Source organism: Gadus chalcogrammus, chromosome 5 (assembly GCF_026213295.1).
Source record: "Gadus chalcogrammus isolate NIFS_2021 chromosome 5, NIFS_Gcha_1.0, whole genome shotgun sequence".
NCBI classification, from domain to species: Eukaryota; Metazoa; Chordata; class Actinopteri; order Gadiformes; family Gadidae; genus Gadus; species Gadus chalcogrammus.
This window is the reverse complement of record NC_079416.1, coordinates 12,686,829-12,709,361: the sequence shown is the minus strand read 5'-3', so window position 1 is coordinate 12,709,361 and position 22,533 is coordinate 12,686,829. Positions and strand designations below refer to the sequence as shown.

Here is a 22,533-nt window from a genome sequence, read left to right as displayed (position 1 = left end):
CTCAAACAAGGCAATACTACTGTGCAATATTATAAAAACTCAACCAATGAGAAGAGAGTATGCAGGTGACTTTGTTTATGATTACCCTATGTGCATAAACATTGTTTCTTATCAGTATTGTATGCTATCCTAATATGCATGTGTCCCCGCGGTAATAGACATTGCCATTGATTGTATTATGCGTTACGTGTTTAGTTTGCGTGTGTTTAAACACGAGCACACAACTCCCAACGGCTAGCCGTTATAAGGAGCATATATAACTAACTAACATAGGGTAATCATAAACAAAGTCACCTGCATACTCTCTTCTCATTGGTTGAGTTTCTAGTTGGACGGAGTTAGGCCTTGGGTCTGGGGTGCCCAATAAACGGGACTCCTTCAAAGAAACAGCCGGCAGCAGAACTTCATTGGACGAAGGAAAGTAGGCTACTTGAGTTAATGAGTTAATGCTGTCTCTTAATGCTGAATTTTCTTTTCGTCAAATATGTACACGTCTCGTGATGCTGGGGAGAACCATACTTTTTGATGGTTGCTATAGCAAAGTTTTGTTTTTTCTGTTCAAGTATTGAGGGCTCTATTTATGATCAGTGGTTTCGTAATTATTATAATTTGTTGCTGGAGCGAGCAGACTGGGTGTTAATAGCCTACCAGAACAAACAACGGAACACATTTGGGATTAGGAAACACCATGCCTCCAACACAGTTGACCAAACGACGCTGGGCGATGCTGTTTCTGTTCACCAGTTACTCCATGTGTAACGCGTTTCAATGGCTCCAGTACGGAATAATCAATAACATATTCATGAGATTCTACAACGTGAACTCGTTCGCTGTAGACTGGATGTCAATGGTGTACATGCTCACCTACATCCCCTTCATATTCCCGACCATCTGGCTTCTGGATAAAACCGGACTCCGAGTGATGGCCATCGTGGCTTCTTCTATTAATTGCCTTGGAACCTGGATAAAGGTGGCCAGTGTCAGGCCCGATTTATTCTGGGTCACGATGCTAGGCCAGTTTGCGTCTGCCCTCGCCCAGGTGTTCATACTGGGAATGCCCTCCCACATCGCGTCGGTCTGGTTCGGCCCCGATGAGGTCTCATCCGCCTCCTCCCTTGGAGTCGCAGGGAATCAAGTAAGTAATCTGCCACCCATCATGGGTTCTTCATCAATAACGTCGTATAATAACATGGGTAATTATCAGTTCGTTTATTTTTCGGGTGAACCTCAAACTTAAGTCAAAGTCCCTATCAAGCTATATGAGGGTCATTATGTTTGGCTTACAGTAACATTATTATGGGAAGGCTTACAGAAACATCAAATGAAAAGCAGAAGTAATGTTCTGTATAAAATATGATACCAAATGAAGGGCGCAGAGTGCGCAGGGGGTCCCGTCAGAGTATTCTTTATTCTCTCTCTCTCTCTCTCTCTCTCTCTCTCTCTCTCTCTCTCTCTCTCTCTCTCTCTCTCTCTCTGCCATGTCATGTGATATATATATTTTTAAATTGTTCTAATTTCCATTCAATGTATGTATCCAAATGGGTGTGTTATAATTAGGTTGGCATGCAATTCCCCCAGTTTATCTGTAGGTTGTGCTGTGTCTTTAGGTTTGAATACATGGCCGAGATATACGTTAATTTGCGTTAGCCTGTCTTAACCCAGACGTGCGTCCTGAGGGGGGGTCCCCGACTCCCCGGGACAGCCTCTGCTTAGCTAACCGCATCCACTAAACTGCAGATCTTTCCCACTTTTCCATTGGCTCTTTTGGACACCCCGTGTCAAAACATATGGTTATTTGCGTTTTCTTCACCAATTTAAACGCGCCGAGCTGCGCAGAGTCGCATCCGAGGTGGCCCAGTCAACAAAGGGGGTCGAGCTTTTCGACCAGCTGTGGTGAACACAATGGGAATCTGATGAAGTAATTCAAAGTGAAACTTCTGGACGCACTGTAGAGAGATCTCTGCGCGTACGTGTCTCTCAACCGTTGATGGAGGAGGAGGAGAGGAGGTTCCACCTGACTTCAAACACCACCTCGGTTAAATAGTCTGGACGATATCACCTCAGTGGCTGCGATGCCTCGCGATCGCCTTTGACTTTATCTGTTGATTTACAATCTTTAGTTTTTGTTGAGAAGATCTAATTATCTTCGTTTAACCTGCCTGAATGGCCCTTAATGCTCTAAACTTGGATTCTGTAGCCGACGGGGAAGAAACGCAAAGTGTTGAGGAAAATGCTGACACCACTCCTTTATTCTCTATATACGTTTGTACAAACGACGTTGGGTGATGCTGTTTCTGTTCACCAGTTACTCCATGCGTAACGCATGTGGGAAACACTGTAGGCCTATGTGTACAGTTAGTAGGCTACGCCCAATGTTGTAAAGATACAACAACGTTCAGCAAGTCATTTTTAGAATGAGTGTTTTGACGACAGATAACAGCTCTGTTAACTGTTAGCTAATTGATAGTTTATGCTTATTACTAATTAAATATTAAATAATGTTAATTAAGGATAATTGTTGTACCCATGTTGTAAAGGGTTCCCTATACATTAAGTTCTTATTTTTTATACTGTTTTTAGGTGGAAAACCGTCACAGGTGTTTTATTTCTACAATATTCAAATATATTGGGTTTTAGTTGTATATTGATTTTAGGGTGATGATATGCGGCACATTTCTGGATTGTTTTTATCATGAGTCCAGTGATGCAGACCAGAGGGGGAACCTTGCATAATAAGATTAGCTGTGGTCAAAGGAGCCATTATTTCCATCATCAAGGAATTTATGGATTAACACAGCATAGCTTTCACCCTATTTGATAATATTACATACTGTAATAACGCTGATAAGATTAGAAGTGATATAAGTAGCCATGCTATTAAATGTCTGCTGCGAGACAGCGATAGAGACACACAGTATGACGTATTGACTGTATGAGTTCTAGATACAAACCTCCTGAGTGTGGAGAGACAGTGAAAGTCAATGAGCATAAGCGACACAATTTAATTAAAACCGACCACAAAGAAACATAAACTCAGGCTAATCAACTCCCATGTGTTGGTTACCTGAACACCAACTGGACCGGCTGTACTTTTAAATAAAGAGGATGTCATCAGAGGAAATCTGGGATGCAAACATTCTTTGATCTGAGGATAGCGATATCCTGAGACCAAGTAAAGTCTGTAGAATGTAGTTTAAAACTAGCTCAAGAACATCATTCACTCTTCAGAGGCCTTGGACAAATTAAGAGATACACGTCTCTTCGGAGGAGACGTAAAACCGAGGTCCTGACTCACTGTGGTCATAAAAGATCCCAGGACACTTATCACAAAGAGTAGGGGTTTCCCCGGTGTCCTGGCCCAAACCAGGCTCATTCAATCTGGCCCCCTAATAATCCTCCGGTACAATTGGCTGACTCATCAATTCCCTCACTCTCCACCTCAAGCTGGTGTGTGGTGAGCGTTCTGGCGCAGATTGGCTGCCGTGCATCACCCAAGTGGGTGCTACACACTGGTGGTGGTGAGTTAGGTCCCCCCCTTCTGTAAGCGTCTTTGGGTCATTGAAAAGCGCTACATAAATATAATGAATTATTATTATTAAAAGGGTAACAGTTGGTAACTGGTTAAGGTCATACCAGCGGGTGGCACAAGGTTTGAGACAAGGTTATGATGTCAACTCCATATATTGTTTACTTTTCATAATTTAAGCTTTGTCTTCTCCAGGTTGTGTTACCTAGCCAACCCATCTGTTAACTAGTTCCCCTTTTTCATCTTTTGCCTGGGGTGAACCAGTCATGCGTCTGTTAATAAAGGTAACGGCTCACTCGCCAACCTTTTATTTATACACCTCACCCTTATTGAACGACAATGCCTGTAAATAAAGATGACGGCCGGTTCAACCGGTTGCACACTGATGACTTATTAATGCACAACAAGTGTCCATTCTCACCCAACACAATAGTCCAATCTGACTCATCAAGCTAAGTCTGCTTGAACCAGCCCTTGTCCACACACTCTCACATACCCACAACACCACATTGAGGCAGGGGAGACTCAGCACCCCACCCCCTCCAACCTGGAGACCGACGGCCTGGGCTGGTGGAGGTGTCGGTGGACGTGGCAGGGGTGTCTGGACGGACTGGGTGGAGGTTCAGCAGTGGCAGCTCCTCGGAGGGCTGGTGGCAGCCTGTGGTATTCTCCTGGCTGTAGCCATCACGTCACACACTCCCACAGTATAGATCTGTTTGGTGAGAGCGCAGGAATTGCTGGCCCTTATGTATGTATCTCCCACCTTGGACGTAAGGACCAATTGCCTCAGGGGGTGAAACTGTGCCCCCCTTTCCCTTAGGATAATAGCCCTCTGAGGAGGGGTTGAAACTGCGTTAACAGACTCAGTGAAACTGTTCTGGGCTCACTCTGCTGGAGGGGAGACTGGTGTATCTAAACATTAAATAGGGGCATTTTCTACAACTATGATGTGGCCAGTGCTTTTTTTGCTTTTAGAAGTCTCATCTGTCCTAGTAGTCACAATTTCTTGCCATAGCAATGTCTAGCCAAACCAATGAGAATTTAGTTCAAGATATAGATGATGTAGGTAATGAAATATTATAAAAAGTGAATGAAGGTGTAGCATGTATTTCAAAGAATTAAGATTGTGACAAAGAAAGACATCAAACATGAGAGAGACTTTGACAAGTGGTCAAACTATCAGAGTGCAAATCAGAGTGCTTACAGAACGCTATGGATCACGGGAGTCCATATTTTTGGAAATATACAGGAAATTATCACTGCCTATGTCTTCCGCCACATTAGAAATAAAATGTTAACTTGATTTTGTTAACCTCTCTTAGAAGTCGTGACCAACATCTGAAAACGGGGGAATCAAGCATTTTGTCATACTGTCCAAGGAGCAATGACAAGACCGAACAATTTCACCGATCAAAAAACGTTCAGAGCAGCTGCCAGCGAAGGACATACAGTAGGAGAAGGAACTCCTTATCTGATTAGATGACAACATCTTATCTTTATTTGAGGATTGATTGTGAACATTTTATTTCTAATAGATTATTGAGTTTGACGCAATTTTCTGAACTTTATAAGTAATATAACTTTACCCTAGAGATATAAACTATAACAAAAGCATATTAAACCAGGAAGGTTAAACAACACATAAGGCCACATAATTCAAAGATGGGTAGCCAATGGCTATCTTTCAAAAGTGGGCGTATTGATTGAGAAATACAGATACCTTCAACATTTTTTAAACGAATTAGCAAGGGAGACGAACCGATTAATCAACAGCAGTTAGAAAGCATTCTCGGTATGCTGGGGGATTGAGTGTGAGTGGATTACGCCGTAGCCCGTTTCATCATTCACAATCACAATGGGGTAGGGGAGCCCTATGCGTCCATTCTTATAGGTGGAGTAATGTAGCCAATGAACTGGATTTGTTTTTACGCGGCAGAAGTAGGCCTGCTTGAATGAGCTGTAACCGTGGAAACGACAGTGTGGAATCATTATTATCTTTATGTTGGAGAGAGCAGTGGGCTTTGGTAGATTGAGGATCTTACTTTTTATTTTCATGCAATCGATGCAGTGAGTGAAGTAGTTGGAATCTGTAGCCTATATTTTCGTTTAAGAAGGCCTATTTATAGCAACTGGGAAATGGATGTTAAGACCGATGCAAACGATAGAACAATTGTGGTATTAGGCAAAAACATACGTCCTGTGGACACACAGTTGTACAAGCGACGCTGGGTGATGTTGTTTCTCTTTACCAGTTACTCCATGTGTAACGCGTTTCAATGGATCCAGTACGCAATAATCAATAACATATTCATGAGATTCTACAACGTGAACTCGTTCGCTATAGACTGGATGTCAATGGTGTTCATGCTGACCTACATCCCAGTCATATTCCTGGCCATCTGGCTTCTGGATAAAACCGGACTCCGAGTGATGGCCATCGTGGCTTCTTCTATTAATTGCCTTGGAGCCTGGTTAAAGGTGGCCAGTGTCAGGCCCGATTTATTCTGGGTCGGGACGCTCGGCCAGTTTGCGTCTGCCCTCGCCCAGGTGTTCATACTGGGAATGCCCTCCCGCATAGCGTCGGTCTGGTTCGGCTCCCACGAAGTCTCCACCGCTGTCTCCATCGCAGTCGCAGGGAATCAAGTAAGTTTGCGTTGAGACACATGTGCGTTCAGTCTGCAGCCTTTCTGCGGTCTACATTTTGCCATGTTATTTATGGGCTTGCTGTGGTTTTTGCACGGACGTCCAAGTAGGCTGAAGTTTCTACAATATATAATGTAATCTATAGAATATTATATCCTATTCTACCTATTTTTTTTTTTTTTTAATTTGTCTTTCCTCTCAAACCGACTTTTGGGTTTGCAACTCTTGTCTGTAGATGAGAGATGCGTAAACTAAAGAGTAGATGCGTAAGAGGATGTTATGAGTTTGTGTGTTATGACCCACACGCACGCGCGCATGCACGCGCGCGCACGCGCACATGCATGCATGCATGCAAGCACAAACAGACGCGTGTAAACAAAAAAAAACACGCACTGCATTTTACAGCGAACCAAGTAAAGGAAATGACGTGTGGGGCGTTCCGCTGTCGTGGGTATTCAGTGTTGCTGCTGTAGTGTTGTTCAGGCTCTTGGCTCCAGGTATGTGAGGCTCTTATTTTTCCCCTCACTCAACTCCGGAGGACTTTTATCTTATCGAGCTCACACTCCGAATAATCAGACTTCAAACAAAGTGCATCCAATTGCGTTAGTCAGCTGTCGACGTCTTGGTTCGATGTTGTGTTCAAACAACTTTATCGAAAGTCTATAATAGCTAATATCGTGGTTTGTTTGGGCAGTTTTGTAGGTGGGGTAAACATAAAGTGACTTTAACTCTCTTGACTTAAGCAATGTGTTAGTTAGAAACCATGATGACGCTGCTTTTCTGCGGGTTTTCTGTCTGTTCGGTTGCAGGACGCACAGCGTTAACACTAGAGAGAGACGAATCACAAGACTCGCATGCACTGGCAATCGTTACAACTGCCGATAATGTGTAGTTTATTGTGAATATCGTCCGAGTTTTCCACTGGTAAATGATAGGATATGCTTTTGCTTTATTTTTTTCATCCTCATTTTTGGAAGTAACCGGGGGATAGAAATGAAGTGAATTCGCGTAATAGCGCTGCTAAAATATATTTTTTATCAAGTGGACATAGACATTCAATAGTGTAACAAACACATGATGTAGCTTGTTCATAGCAGAACCCATGTAAATATTAACAACACGGAAGAAGGTTTTTTCATTTTTCATTTTTCTTGCCTATGACACTTTCTATCAAAGGTTTGTCTACCACGACGAGTGTGAGAGAAACATTCTCAAGTTTTCAAAAGAGTTTGTTTCTCATGCCAAAAGTACTATATTTTCAAACCATTTTTTAATCTTCTTCAATGTCCAACGGACGTCAGCATATGGTGCATATATTTCTGATGACTCTGCAGTCTGTGGAGTGTCATTCACAGTGGACTTTTGTTTCTCTGTCTTGCCTTCCCCTTTTTCTTCCCACCATAATTGCCATTCACATAATAAAGAATCATAGTTACCATGTTTCAATAGTAATAGTTGAGTTACATACACCAGGTGTCCTCGAGTAGTGCAATCTAGAAAATAAGGCGGGCGTCTCTAGAGATACACAAGTTCTACCATTATTTTGTCACATGACTTTTAAAGTACACTGGCCAAGTGTGTCAGAGCAAAACAGGCTTGGCTTGTTCAGAGCTCTGGAACACCACACGCTGTATTTAAACTATTTCCCTGAATTATCAGCAGTTACTATTCAGGAAGTCGTGCTCAGGAGCACCTTCTGTGAGCTAACTCAAAGACAAGAGGGTACTTCTTTCTCAAAAACTCACAGAATGGAGGAATAGCTATTCTGTACTTACGAGTATCCAAACATCCAAACTGGTTGGATAGTAATTCCCAGGCCTTAGTGGTAGACTCTCACCCTGAGCGAATGGAGCGAGGAAACGAGGTGGGAAATTACCACCAGCTGAAGGTGGAGGAGGATGAGGAGGATGGCCTATCCACCGTGCCCTCTGCCCCAGACGGCTCTCCTCTCTTCCCCCTCATGGAGACTCGGCTGTACAAACGACGCTGGCTCATGCTCTTTGTCTTCGGCACGTTCTCCATGAGCAACGCCTTCATGTGGCTTCAGTACAGCATCATCAGCAACATCTTTGTGCGTTTCTACGGCGTGAACGCCATCCGCGTCGACTGGCTGTCCATGATCTACTTCCTCACGTACATCCCGCTCATCCTGCCTGTCACCTGGTTCCTGGACAACCGCGGGCTCCGGGATGTGGTGGTGGTGGGCTCGGCCTTCAACTGCATCGGAGCCTGGATCAAGACGAGCACGGCCCACCCCGACATGTTCGCCGTCACCTTCCTGGGACAGTTTGTGTGTTCGGTGGGCACGGTGTTCCTCCTGGGCATCCCGTCCAGGCTGGCCTCCTTGTGGTTTGGCCAGCAGGAGGTTTCCACCGCCTGTTCCATTGGCGTTTTGGGAAACCAGGTGTGTCTTCGTATCCACTGCGCTCAAATAGGCTGCATGCCAACTTGTGTTGACCTCAGTGTACCGTGGTACTCTTCTGAGTTGGTGTATATGAGCAATGCTTTGCAAGATAGGTTACTGTGGCTGTATTATGTGCGGGATGTGGCTCAGCACTTTTTCCAAGAGCAATGCTTTGCTTACGCTTTAGGGATCTTTTCTTTGCCCCCATCTGCCCTCCTTAACGCATGATCGCTTTCCTTTGATGTTTTTTCCCTTGCAAAAACTAATTTCTTCCTCCTCTTAATACAATCTGTTTCTCTTTAGTCACTGGGCTGCCAGAAGTGAATTTCTCTCTCTGCTTGGGTAACACTTGGGGTAAAGCACAAATTACAGCCAGTGGCCCTCCCATCAAAGAAAGTTGTCACGACGCACTTTCTGCAATGTTTGGTTTCTACTTTTTGAGACTGCCTCAAACATTACACAAGAGAGTCCCTATTATGGATGTAAATATTTGAACCTATTGATGGGGGAAATTGTTTACTTTAACCTGATTTGAGTAAAAGTCAGCGGTATTTTTAATTAAAATTAGGAGCCAGGACAACTGTCTTTTCAACACTCAAACCTCTGTCTCCCAACGATCACACTCCTTTGGCTTGGGTGAATGCATGCTACAAGTGTCCGTCTCAGTGATCTAAGCAGAGAGCCCTGTGTTCCTTCATTAACTAAACTACATTACTACATGACGAGCTGGGACATGGTTGCACTGCTCATATTGAGAGGGTGGTGCCTTGTTCACAACAGGGGACCTACATCTCGGGCAAAAGAGAACATTGGTTAACGCAGAAGAACAGTTCCTCAGCAGATTTGACTCGAGAAGTGGTCGAGTCGTAATGTGTGGTGTAAAAGGAGAGATTGTCTAAACTATGTGGGCTATTTAGCTGCAAACTCATCCCACGTTTTTTCTAATTTGTATCGGGGAAAGACGCGTTCTTGCAGAACTCGACAGGAGTTTGCAGTGCAACCCTGATGACCCTGTCACTTCCTTTGTACTTTATATAAACTTTAGCATTAATAAAACAGTCTCTTTATAACGCATGCATTTGTTCTGTAACGCGCACCTGCTGACTGGCCCCAGGCAATGCTTTGTGGTTTGTGCTTTACTCGCTCACAACTTAGATTCCATCTCTCTCTGCTAACATGTTCCATGTTTGCCATACAATTAAGTTGTTTGAGTGGGTCAAAGTGAGTGTGTGTGTGTGTGTGTGTCTGGAGATGCTTAAGTTTAATCAACATGTTTTCTGCTTTCCTCATCACTCAAAGGTGGGCATCGCCATCGGGTTCCTGTTGCCCCCCATCCTGGTGCCCAACGTGGACGATGTGGAGGAGCTGGCGTACCACATCGGCGTTATGTTCTACATCACTGCTGGCGTGGCCACCCTCATCTTCGTCTTGGTGGTCATCGGTAAGTCCTCAGAGCACATGCTGAACAGCGTCACAGCAAATTCTTCTATTTAAATTTTGCTTACTTTGTAATAATCCCACAGTCCAGACAATCTCTGATTCCTTTACCCTCCAGTGTGTAGGGAATATTTTTTTTTATTAAATTACGCTTCCCTTTGTGACTTAAATTGTTACAATGGAGATTGTGTAGTGCTAGAAGCAAAGACACACATTGATTAGTTTGAGGTATTCTTTTCTGGTGTTTGTTGTTCTTCACCCGCTCACCGGTCCTCCCACTGTTTCACACTGTCTGAGCTTCGTTGTCTACAACAGCCCTGTACAACCCACTGGGCGAGCAGCATCCATGGTAATCGTGTAATTGCTGCTTCTGGCCATGAAGCACACCAATGTAACAATGCACCTTGAGAAAGTAGGCCGGTGTCTGTTGACTGTTATTAAGGTTGGGTTTGGTTATGTTAGGTCTGGTTTCTGTTTGGTCATGTTTGGTTTGGTTTAGTTTATGTTAGGTTTGGGTTAGGTTGGATTAGGTTTGGTTAATACAGGATGTCAATCCAGTACTCTCTAGGGCAATCCGTAGATCTTCCATGTGAAGATATTTTTACTAATGCCCAAATTGCCCATCCAGCAGAGCCTTGTTGCATCAATGAGGGATATAGTGTAATTGTTTGTGCTTGTTCTTCCTTGCGGTCACGCTCAAATGACCGTGTCAATAATTCAGAGAGACATGGAAAGGCAAAGATAGCCAATACGAGTTAGAAATGGGAATGCTCTCACTCTCTGCTCATCTCCTTTTTTATGCTTGGTAACGCAACACAGCGATTGTAATGAAATGACACAAAAGGTGAACTTAACACTTTTGACTGACCATGAACACTTACTGTAATTGAGGTTCCCTAGTGTGTGAAGAACAGGGACGAGAGTGTAGTTTAATGGGTTCATCTGAGGACAGACTTGTACCGTATCAGTGATGTTTATGAGTTGGCCGGGGAATCGCAAAAACATGTAACTGGAGCTTTGCTTACAAGGTGTATGAGTCAAGTTATGGACATACATCAGAGTAGATGTAATTATTCACCATTGCCTCTTTCCTTTATTTCACTAAACATGTAATGTAATGTTAATTACAGGACGTATATTTTAGAAAATGCAAAGAAATGCAATAATCACTTAATGATTATTAGTTAATTCTTCATTGAGGGCTACAATGTAATATAGAAAATACAAGGGCACAAATGTTGTCAGATATGTGGTTTCATCATTGAGAGATGAGTAACATGTCAGGAGAGACAGTACAGAAGTAGGGCAGTAGAGTGTTGTGTACAGAGACAATACCACACTGGGCGGAATCCCGTCCAGCTGGTATTCCTGTGACCCTCTGGGTGGAATCCCCTCAGGGTATTCCTGTGTCCCTCTCCTTCGAGGACCAGTTTTTCCACACGAGAGCCACATTAGATTCTTGAAGCCTGCTTCTCCACCTGCTGCTCAGGTGTTTCACACTTGGTCCCTCTGGGGGAAATGGGCGGTATTCCCCATCTATCACCTCTCCCCTGGGCCTCCAGGGGCGCTGTGCCGGAGCCGGGTTACATACACACGCACACGCACACGCACACGCACACGCACACACACGATGCGTATAAGTTCTTGGTTATATCATCTTCACTGTAAAAATACACAAGGCATTTGACAATAAGTGTGTGTACTGTGGAGGAGGCTGTTTCCACGTGGACAGAGATGACGTTTGTGGTTGTGGGCCCCTCCAGTGTTCCAGGAGAAGCCGGAGCTTCCCCCCAGCCAGGCCCAGGCCCAGGCCAGGAGCCTCTCCCCGGACCAGTACTCCTACAAGGCCTCCATCGGCAGGCTGCTCTGCAACAAGTCCTTCATGCTCCTGGTGCTCACCTACGGTGGGGGTCTCTCTCTCTATCAAACTCCCTTCAAACTATGAGTTAGAGGACAGACAGAGAGACTATTTAAGGATGCAGTCCAAAACATCCTCCATTAATTTGTTTGTAAGAGATGACCGTTTAAATTATTATCGCTTTGAAAAAACAAAGGCACGCTGTAGATGTATAGTCCTGTTTGCTTCCTGTTCGCACGTCCATACATCACTGATTATTTCAGCATTGTGCCTGTAGATGTTTATACAGACCGTAAGTCAGCTGATAATGACATAATGTGGTATAATCAGAAGGTAATTATCAGCTGTTTTGAGAGATGCATTTTATTTTATATTTTAAGCTATAGAGATTCAAGATTATTTATCTACAAATATACGGTACTGCTATTATTTTTATTGGCTCCTCTGCCTAGCATCAGCAAACAAGATATATTATCTGTAAACGTAATACAATTTAAACAAATATAAATCTTAATGAAAATTGAATAGCAGCAGTAATAATTATTATAATTAGAAAGAGAGCAATAGTGCAATAAATGTTTTCGGTCCTTCACTTGCGGTTACAGCTGATGAGTAACAACTTGTTACTTGTTACTTGTAACAACCTGTTACTAACAAGTTGTGTGTGAGAGAAGAGATAATGGAACTGGTAAGATGGTGTTATCTTTGCTCTCTGCAGGGCTGAACGTGGGCTGCTTCTACGCCGTGTCCACGCTGCTCAACCGAATGATCACAGAGCAATACCCGGTGAGTTCCAGCTCCCAGGTTCTTCAGGTTCGGGCTATGTTGGACTCGGACCGGCTGATCAAGCAATTGGTGTCGTAGATGTTTTAAGGAGTTCTTGATAATGGGATCCCTTGATATTTGTATATCTATCTTTCGGTCAGTTTGTTATTATCTAATGTTATTATCTCTCCTCTGCAGAAGTATTATTTGGTTAATGCTATGCTCCATGTCAACATAGCGCCTCATAAAAGCAGTATCCTGCCTGGGTTATTTATCTCTGGGAGACAAACCGATTTAATAAATAACCAAATGTACGACTGAGACGCATAGAACAGGACTCCTGTTAATGCGTGATAAACCAGGTCCTTCCTGATAAGATGATGGGTTTGAGAAGGCCACGAGCTAACCTGAGGTTTCCCTCCTAGGGTGAAGAGGTGAATGCTGGTAGAATCGGGCTGACGATTGTCATCGCCGGCATGGTGGGGTCCCTCATCTGTGGAATATGGATGGACAAAACCAAGACCTACAAGTAAGGGGTTTAACTTGATGAACCTCAGGCTAAACGACTCTCAGACGGGTTGGTGGACACGTGCTGTTTGCTCAAGCACAGACCAACAATGGTTTCAGAGGTGGAAGATAAACAAACACAGTTATCTTGTACACACAGAGCTCTATTCTCAGTCTCTAGACGTGCTTTTGTGGATGAGCCTAAATTAATTTAGGACTGCAGTTAACTTTCCGCTAACTTTGCTGTGCCAGATCCCCTTTCCCTAACACCATATGTCAAAGCTATGCACAGCCGGCCCCAAGGGTTTTTATAGGGAAGATGCAATATCTAGGGTTAGGGTTATGTACAGGATTTTACCTCAAAATACCTTTTTATTATTATTTATTTTTTGCGAAAATCAGTCCGCTTAAAATATCATGAAGCACATAGTTTCATCCTCAAGGTCAGTTCTTTCTTCATCCTCAAGGACTTCACTCGACACAGTCGATGAAGAAGCTTGTTTGGAGACGTCTCCGTCAATAAAAGCTTTTTCTACAAAGCTGCCAATGGAAGGAATCCTTTGGGAAGGGGGTCTGTGTCTAGCTGTTAGCAACGCTCTTGGCTAGATGGAAGGTGTATTCCGATCTAAGGAAGCAGTGCAATTCAAACCGTAATCACCTGTGCGGCTGGCATTCCGAACCACCTGCTTTTCCTAAAAGCATCCAGTGAAACGTCTAATATGAAAAACAGTGTGTATATATATAAATATTATATTATATCTAAACAATACAAAAAAAGTTTTGTGTGTTATTTTGAAATGTGACGATGTTAATATAAAGGGGACTTCTCTGGCCGGTGTACTCTGCTTTTATCCATGACCGAATTCCTCATGCCAACTATATAGTTTGAATAAAATGTATTAAAAGAAAGCGGTTATGATTGCACACAATGCATGTGATTTAAGATGGTTTAAATTGTAATATTCAGCATTGTGAAACCCCTCTACTCAAAGCAACCTTTGGTTTTCTCTACCTTTCTTCTCCAGACAAACCACCTTTGCGGTGTATCTCCTCACCTTCATCGGGATGCTGGTCTACTCCTTCACCCTGAATCTGGGCCACATGTGGGTCGTGTTTCTGACCGCCGGCATTCTAGGGTACGTATTGATGAACACCATGGTGACAGCATCCGGTTGTTTCTATTGGTCTACTGGCATGTAGGACACAGGGGTGTCCTGCTGTGAGACAGAAAACTCACTGGTCACCTACATCACAGATATAAAGCCCTGACCTAGCACCAGCTGTAGGTACAAACTCACTGGTCACCTACACATCACAGATATAAAGCCCTGACCCATCACAAGCTGTAGGTACAAACTCACTGGTCACCTACACATCACAGATATAAAGCCCTGACCCATCACAAGCTGTAGGTACAATCTCACTGGTCACCTACACATCACAGATATAAAGCCCTGACCCATCACAAGCTGTAGGTACAATCTCGCCTGTAATAAGTTGTCTTTGACCCGGGATGATGCAGGTTCTTCATGACTGGATACCTGCCTCTGGGGTTTGAATTTGCTGTGGAGCTGACCTACCCAGAGTCGGAGGGCACCTCCTCAGGCCTCCTCAACTGTTCTGCTCAGGTTAGTGTGTGTTTGGGGGGGAGGAAGGGGTGAGAACTGATTGTTCACACTGCCAGTAAACCACTGAAGGTTATGTGTAATTAGTGTAACTAGAGTTTCAAAGCCGTAGCAATATGTGGAAACCCCAGTCGACAATGTAACAAATTTCTGAGCGCATAATATAATAACATTTTGCCTATAATGTTACAAAGTATAACATTCATTCACCACATATGACTCTTAAAAGCAGTGACAACATTTAAATAACTTTAAAGTGGTGTGAGAAATACAGACTTTCTACTCCTCATACACATATAAGGTAATTTAAATTTCCTAAGGAGAAAATACTACCTCAGGGGGGTAGTATTATTCAGGAGATTTTCAGGGTACAAATGTCAGGATATGTTGTTCACACATACGGCACATCAGGAGAATATCAGAACTTACATGTGTGTCTGAAAGCAGCTAGTGTTTGAGCATTGATTACATTATATAGTCAATTTATGGTAACAGGGGTAATTGTTCACTGGAAAGTGTAGTACACTATGCATGCAAATCAATTATTTAATAGCTTTCACTGTTATTCAGGGCTGAAAAGTGCATTGACATTTTAACTTGCAAGGCAACTACTATTGGTTAGTGGAAAATAATAATTATCGTTGAGATTAAACACCTATTCCAGTGTCCTGGCCAAGGCAGGCAGCAGGAGCCTACAGTCACGCATAGCATACGCACAAAACATAAGAAAAATAAAACAACTAAAACAGTCTGCAGGGGGGAAGGGGGATATCAATATTGCAAGGCATTTGGGGAGGCTCAAGGTAGAGAGAAATACTAAGTTTGAGCAACAAAGTGTGAAGACATTTCGGGAGGCTCAACGAGGAGAGTAATATTACATTTGAGCAACAAAGTGTAATCTTGTGGTGGACTCTATAGACATTATTCACCATACTGTGCTATTGAGATGTTTTTGTTGTGTTCTAGGGACACTGTCTCTTTAAGATCACGTGACTTGTGTGTTGATATGCCAGTCTGCGCGATGTTTGAATTTAACGTTTTTTTGTATGACAAAATGAACGACCTGCCGCAATTAATACAGTCTATAGACAGAACGTCTTACCTGGGAGAGTTTGTCGATTGGCGGAGCAGTTATGTTTGAAAACATAGCCTATTACCTGGGCGAGTGTCGCTGCGGTGTGTGCGCGTGTGTTCTTACCTGCGCGTGCCGATGGTGGAGCCGTTATGTTTAAAAACATAATGTCTTGACGTGTGTGTGTGTGTGTGTGTGTGTGTGTGTGTGTGTGTGTGTGTGTGTGTGTGTGTGTGTGTGTGTGTGTGTGTGTGTGTGTGTGTGTGTGTGTGTGTGTGTGTGTGTGTGTGTGTGTGTGTGTGTGTGTGTGTGCGTGCGTGCGTGCGTGCGTGCGTGCGTGCGTGCATGCACACGTTTCCATGTATGTTCATGCGCAAGAGCACGGTGTGCATGTGTGGGTGCTTTGTTTGTGTGAGCTGCAGGCTGCTTGGCACACGCGCACATGACCAACTAGAGTAACTGGTGCGAAAGGCCTGCTATTATAGTAGTAAGATGAGCAACAGCTCTGAGGTCCTCCTCGTAGGACCAACACAGGTCTCACTCTACACTAACGACTGCTCCGCCTTGCAGGACATGGGCCGAAGATATCAGCCCAATATGTAGTGTGGCCATACGATACACAAAGAGGACCCTGCTTGGGGCCACTCAGGTTAAAAGGCACTGACCACGCAAAAGCTGACCGCTGTGGACCTTTGCGGACCACTGCCAAATCAGAGGCACAGGCTCTGTTCTGTGACCCATCATACCGCCCAGTCCCGTACCGTTGTCACACAAAATATTGCTCTGCTCGCCATGAGCCTTTGGCTAGGGGGGGATTGGGATTGGGATTGGGCCCTGGGTTTACGACGGCCCCTGTGTTTGTAATAAAATGACACCTCTTTGAAGTCTACTTGTACTAATTTCAGGCACCTGTCGATGGGACCAGTGATTTAAAAAAGAAAGTTGTTTTGTCTCTCATGGTAACCTTTGAACAAATATCCCTCCAGCTGTTTGGAATCATTTTCACTATCAGCCAAGGAAAGATCATGGATAAATGGGGCACACTGGCTGGAAACATCTTCCTCTGCGTCTTCCTACTCATTGGTACCATACTGACAGGTAGAGCACACCTAACCTCTCAAAAGCTATTTCTGTCTAACATGTCTAACAAAATATATTGTGCTTTTAAATATCAGGATAGGCCCATGCATGCATATAGCGTTAACACGTGGCATCCGTGTACTTGCATTGCCCCCTAGTGGCTTAACGATGGTATTGCTTTATTAATGTTTTTCCCATTGAGCCTATAACATTTTTTTTTATAACGTGTTATCCCTCAAGTGGACACTGATTTCCACCTTCCCCTGTAAACACTAAAATTGTTTACTTTTCCATCATGCTGTAAAACCATGAATACTCGCTGTTTTATTGCCTTCATTGTGTTTTTACAACAGGATTCATTAAGTCAGATCTTCGACGGCAAAATGCCAATGCATCATGTGACCCACAGATGGGGAGCGTAAGTATACCTGTGTGCGTGTGTCTGTGTCCACTGTGCATGTGTTTGGAGGAGGTGGGGTGCTCTGTTGCATGGCTGCATACTTTATGGCTGTCTTGGAGCAGACACTTAATCCTCTGAAAGGAGGTGTGCTGCCTGGTAGCATGGCTGTCTGATGGCATGGCTGCTTGGTTGCATGGCTGTCTGATGGAATGGCTGCCTGGTTGCAAGGCTGCCTTCAGTGGCATCGGAAGGCTATCTGGGCTGGCTTCCACAATGACAGGCCTCAGAGGTTTCTCCTGCTTTTTGGGTTTTGGATGAGCATTGTTACAGCTTCGATTCTTTTTGTTTTTATTTGTATGGTGCCAAAAACAAAATCTGTTTTGATAACATTGCTGGGACACTACTAAACAGGCCAAGATCAAATATGAACATTAACCACACAACCATTTTAAACAAATTAATTCACACTTTGCATGCGCTTAAAAATATCCCCTATCTTTTCAGCACATTCTGAACTAAAACTAAATGATGTCTCACTAATAAAACTCCCAAGCCTTTGATTTAAAGCTCACTTTTTTCGGTTTTAATTCAAGTTATTATAGATTTACCTACATTATTTATTATTTTATAATAGGAAGTTACAATTGCTTATGGTAATTGCTTATAGCTATATGGTGTATAGCAGGTGGTAGGCATAACATATATGGCATACAGGCTATCTACCATATGCTAACTGCTATAGGCCTACCCTGTGCTAATGGATATATACCTGCTATTAATATGAAAGGAAGCACAGGGTGCAAAGCAGTTAGCACGGGGTAGGCAGGTAAAATATGGTATATAGTGGTTAGCATATGGTATATAGCGGTAAGCATAATGTATGCTAACTTGGGGTTTTGTTGGTTGACGAGAGGTCGGTTCAGGCACCGTGGATACCGGTGCCTGAACCCCAAGCTATGGTTGCAGCCTACAGGTTCCTTGTGTTCGGCGAGGGAGTACGGGGCCACATCATCCGGGGGCTTCTGCAACAGCGCTTATGACACTAGCCCGCCGCCTCATTAAAACAGAACGCACACATAAGCTCAGGTAGGGCCTTCTGGTGTCTGATGTTGAGGCAAAACTAAAGACCACGTGTTCAAATATCACAAATACACATTGAAACAAATTACACTTTATCTTTATAATATAATACAGACAGTTCAACTCAGATGAGATACATATTCTGAGAATACCTTTTTAATGATGACAAATACTTTTGTCCAGTGGAATTTTCTCCACTTTGTAACTTTAACCCCAATGTAAAGGCTGTGATTTAGCCAGGGTTCCGAGCCCAGAGATAACGCCTATTGGAAATCTAGAATGATCTAAGCGGTACCAGACTTTTATTTGTGAGTCGTGAAGGCTAGTCTTCCGTATCGTTCTGGATAATAAACCTCTTAACTCACTGGGGTATCTCTTAGGTGAGGTCATGCACATCTTAACTTATGTACTTTATCCAGTTAAAATGAATGCAGTGATGTGTTCATTTATGAGTTTTTAGTCATGCATGTGCATTAATGTGGTGTTCCGATTGATTAGTATTCTCTAAGGACTCGATGTAGGGTACGTGATTTGACTTTTTTTTTTCATTTAGTTTGATTTATTCAATCAATGATTTATTGATCGATCATCTCAGATGTTAGTATCTTAACATGTAAAGCCTTATTTAACCTCGTAACCTAATATAATTTATTATGTGGTAAATGGTTATGTGATAAATGGTTGGGCGATTCAATTTAATTATTTTCTCCTTTTACTTACAACTGGACATCAATGCACATTTAACAACTTTAAAAGTTTTTGACCTCAGTGGAATTTGTTTTTCTGCCAAGGCTGTTGATTAATTGTTTCCAGGTCATATATTTTAATTAGTCGGCACATTAGCTTAATGTTTTGATGTAAGATGCAAGTCAATATGTATTTACATGCATGTTTGATATAGGGAACTATTCTTCATGCTAATCTTATCTTTCATACATTTCACAGAAAAAATCAAGCCTGGATGACGGTGTCGATAATCCTACAACACCGAAAGAGGCCACGTTGTGAGGCAGACTTGTTCAAAACGTCTTGTCTAAGGAGCCGGACGACTCTTCACAGCCTCAGACAGCATGACGAAAGCAGGCAAACTACTCGGGTGCACACTCAAACATAATGGTGGTGAACATAAGCTGCTTTCCCTAAATGCTCATTTGAAGAGGAACACATACAAACTGAATAAGATAGGATGTGTGTTTATACTAAAACTATCATACTGGTTGGACTGGTGACCAAAGTGTCGCGCAATGGCTGCTAAGTAATCCAATCAGATAGTCGGAGTGAAACTCTACCTCGGCAATGAGAAACGACCCCGCCCTAAAGGCTTACGGTTCCATCTTTTCACCAATGATTTCCCCCCTTATCGGTGAACCCCCGAACTGGTGAAAGCCAAGCCTTTTATCTAGTGGTTGATGAGCTTGTTGGCTCAACCATTCTCAGCCATGTAGGAACCGGAGGGTGGCCCTCATGCCAAATGCTGGATGGAATAAAGCAGCCATTGGTACAAATGTTTTCAAACTGTCCTGTGTAGTAGCATCAGTTGCACTTGTAATTGCACACATAATTTCTTTATGTGTTAGTCCTGTTGGTTTGGGAGTGTTGTCAAATACAATTTGAAGTGTATAATTGTTGACACATTTATTAAGAATGATTGTATTTAAGTGTTCTTTATCTCTTATTTTACCTGCTCCTCGCCAAATTATTTTTCTAATATTTTTAATCAAGTGTTTTTAATATTTTACTGACATTTCGAAACGCTAAATATTCCAATTCTTTACATTGATAAAGGTATTACTTTGTTCTTATTTAAGAATGTGTATTCTAATTCTACTTTAAACACTGCCATTTCTGTGATGGCTGTTTCAAGCACATCACCGACCTCCTCAAATGAATCAATTACATATCTCTAATCACCTTTCAATCTGCGGGCTAGGCCCGTGCATCTGACTACATTTTAAAGGTGAAACTTAAGTCTGTTTACTATTGTTATTTAAATATGCTGGTGTGGTTGTGTGGGAAATATTCATTGTAAACCCATTTACATGCATATGATTCTGAAAAGACAACTTGTATTCAATCATTTACAGTGGATGCATTTTATGTAATATATTGGTGATATTAATGTAAATTACCTGTTTTGATAAAGTATGAAATAAAAGCAATAATACAACCATAATGAAACTGGTACTCAAAAGGTTTATTGGTGAATATTCTGTGATTACTCTGTAATACACATCAAGAGCTTATATTTCTCATAACCCTTCAAACAATTGGTCAACAGATGGCAACATTTTTCACCAGATACTCTCCTGCATGTCAAATGTTTCTTGACATTGGCTTTCTTGACAAGAAAGCCAATGGAATGGCATAATCATAACATTCTCAAAACTGGGTTAGGTGATACTGATATTAAATCTAGAACATCACAATACAATACCAAACACGTGGATAAGGTAAAATAAAGTTAAATCCATTATGCAACATGTCCCCAGTCTGTCTTTGCTGAGAATCCTGTTGTCAGGCTTAAAGCAGTAACTAGGGCGTGAGTTGGCGGGACTCTTTCCACGTGTTTATTTAATTCCGCTTCTTCTGTCGCACTGTAACTTCTTCCTGGTGTTCGGAAATACACTGGTATCCAATCAGCATCCCCACGATAGAAACGCCTTGAGAGAAACAACCAAAGATATATCAAGTTTATTCTCATTAAATACCTCAAAGTTACGAGTAACGCACTCCTAAAGTCTGCAAATTGCATCTTGGTAAAAAAAACCCAATATTGTGGCGGTAATGCAGTATAACGAAGAACTCACTAGCGACAATAAGCGGTGCCATCACTCCTATGGTGACGGGAGCGGTTTTGTAGATGAAGGCTTCAGACAGGAAGTGACCCAGCGCCAACACAAAGGTCCACAGGGTGATGTGGTAGAGCCTGGCAGAATCAAGGCAAGGTTCTTTGTTTTATTTGCATTGGATCTGAGTTATAGATCATCTCGAATATTTCATCAGACAGAGTAGACTGCTGTAGGCTGTTTGTTGGTCAATATTACGTTTTATTGTGGATGTCGATGGCACACGCACAGCGTATAATAGATGCTAGTAATGTCCAGATTCCGAATGTTCGTGCTTGGAGACCATTCACTAGATTGGGAAACAAATAAGATTAATAATAATCACCATAATAATTATCATGATTAGAAATTGGTAAACCTTTGTAGGCGTATATTGGTTTGTACTTTATTGGCAGTACCTAATTTTTAACTACATACCAAGTTTCCGCAATGTTATATAATACATTATATAATATATAAATGCTTAATAATTATACACACACACACACACACACACACACACACACACACACACACACACACACACACACACACACACACACAAGCATACACATACACACACAGGCCCTATGTACACAAATACATATAAACACAAATATTTACACAAATTCACATATATTAATGCACATTTTTCCTTTAACTGCTAAAAAGACATGAAAGTACGTTTCTCACCAAACTGTGGCATCCCTGTGTAAAGTTTCTCCGACAGAAAGCTGTGGTCCCTGAAGCTCTGCACTGTGTTCCCCATGGCGATGAGTGACACCATCAGCAGCCAGCTCCTCAACACGTTCATGAATTTACTCATCATGACTGGCGAATACGATATACCTGTGGGACGACAGTTCTGTGTCAAATGTGCAACCATTAATAGACAAACGAAATAATAATGATGTTTACCGATGTGCTTATGTTTTTATGAGGAGTTAATGTAAAGAACCATTGCATTTGACTGAACCATTGGAAGTATAACATGGACTAATCATACAATTTAGCGTGCTCAGTATATTTAGAGATACATACACATGGAGATATCCATGTTAAATACGAACACGTATAGATTACATTACCTGTTTACTTGTCGCGTTACAATGTCCCCATGTCATAGAAATATGAAGAATGATGAGATATGAAATGTTGTGTCGCACGGACAGAGCTGTCAATCCTCGACGTTGAATTCGTCCAATGAGAATGTCCGTAAAATGGCGTCATGGCGTCGCCCCATTCATAGAATGGACGTTCGTTATTTGGTCCCGCCTTGTTTCATCATCCAGCCAATCGCTGCACACCACT

General features: G+C 42.6%; 2 protein-coding genes across 5 annotated transcripts; one reads left to right on the top strand and one right to left on the bottom strand.

The window, feature by feature from the left end:
* The first annotated feature begins 617 nt into the window (after window positions 1-617).
* Window positions 618-20,599, top strand: LOC130382461 (feline leukemia virus subgroup C receptor-related protein 2-like). 4 transcript variants are annotated; one of them, XM_056590228.1, is made up of 11 exons: window positions 6,577-6,666; window positions 7,594-8,573; window positions 9,873-10,014; window positions 11,774-11,914; window positions 12,587-12,654; window positions 13,059-13,162; window positions 14,166-14,276; window positions 14,663-14,768; window positions 16,824-16,935; window positions 17,271-17,335; window positions 19,343-20,599. In XM_056590228.1, the coding sequence occupies exons 2-11, from the start codon at window positions 8,016-8,018 to the stop codon at window positions 19,403-19,405; spliced, it is 1,470 nt and encodes a 489-aa protein (XP_056446203.1). In that variant the 5' UTR covers window positions 6,577-6,666; window positions 7,594-8,015; the 3' UTR covers window positions 19,406-20,599. The 4 variants fall into 4 exon arrangements, with proteins under 4 accessions (XP_056446204.1, XP_056446203.1, XP_056446201.1 ...); XM_056590229.1 differs by lacking the exons at window positions 6,577-6,666; window positions 19,343-20,599 and adding an exon at window positions 618-1,096 and having other exon boundaries at window positions 8,535-8,573; window positions 17,271-18,377; XM_056590226.1 differs by lacking the exon at window positions 19,343-20,599 and having other exon boundaries at window positions 17,271-18,403.
* erg28 (ergosterol biosynthesis 28 homolog) lies at window positions 20,557-22,421 on the bottom strand. The gene is made up of 5 exons (XM_056590230.1): window positions 22,311-22,421; window positions 21,916-22,071; window positions 21,442-21,532; window positions 21,205-21,323; window positions 20,557-21,057 (listed from the first exon to the last, which is right to left on the bottom strand). Exons 2-5 carry the CDS (start codon window positions 22,049-22,051, stop codon window positions 20,969-20,971), a joined length of 435 nt encoding a protein of 144 aa, XP_056446205.1. The 5' UTR covers window positions 22,052-22,071; window positions 22,311-22,421; the 3' UTR covers window positions 20,557-20,968.
* Between the last annotated feature and the right edge of the window lie 112 nt (window positions 22,422-22,533).

Excerpts from the sequence above, each read along its gene's own strand:
- erg28 (XM_056590230.1), bottom strand. The coding sequence starts at position 22,051 with ATGATGAGTAAATTCATGAACGTGTTGAGGAGCTGGCTGCTGATGGTG. Across the intron at positions 21,533-21,915 it reads CACAGGGATGCCACAGTTTG|TGAATGGTCTCCAAGCACGA; the intron begins GTGAGAAACGTA and ends TTCCCAATCTAG. Across the intron at positions 21,058-21,204 it reads GGCACCGCTTATTGTCGCTA|GCGTTTCTATCGTGGGGATG; the intron begins GTGAGTTCTTCG and ends GTTTCTCTCAAG.
- LOC130382461 (XM_056590226.1), top strand. The coding sequence starts at position 8,016 with ATGGAGCGAGGAAACGAGGTGGGAAATTACCACCAGCTGAAGGTGGAG. Across the intron at positions 10,015-11,773 it reads CTTCGTCTTGGTGGTCATCG|TGTTCCAGGAGAAGCCGGAG; the intron begins GTAAGTCCTCAG and ends GGGCCCCTCCAG. Across the intron at positions 11,915-12,586 it reads GCTCCTGGTGCTCACCTACG|GGCTGAACGTGGGCTGCTTC; the intron begins GTGGGGGTCTCT and ends TGCTCTCTGCAG.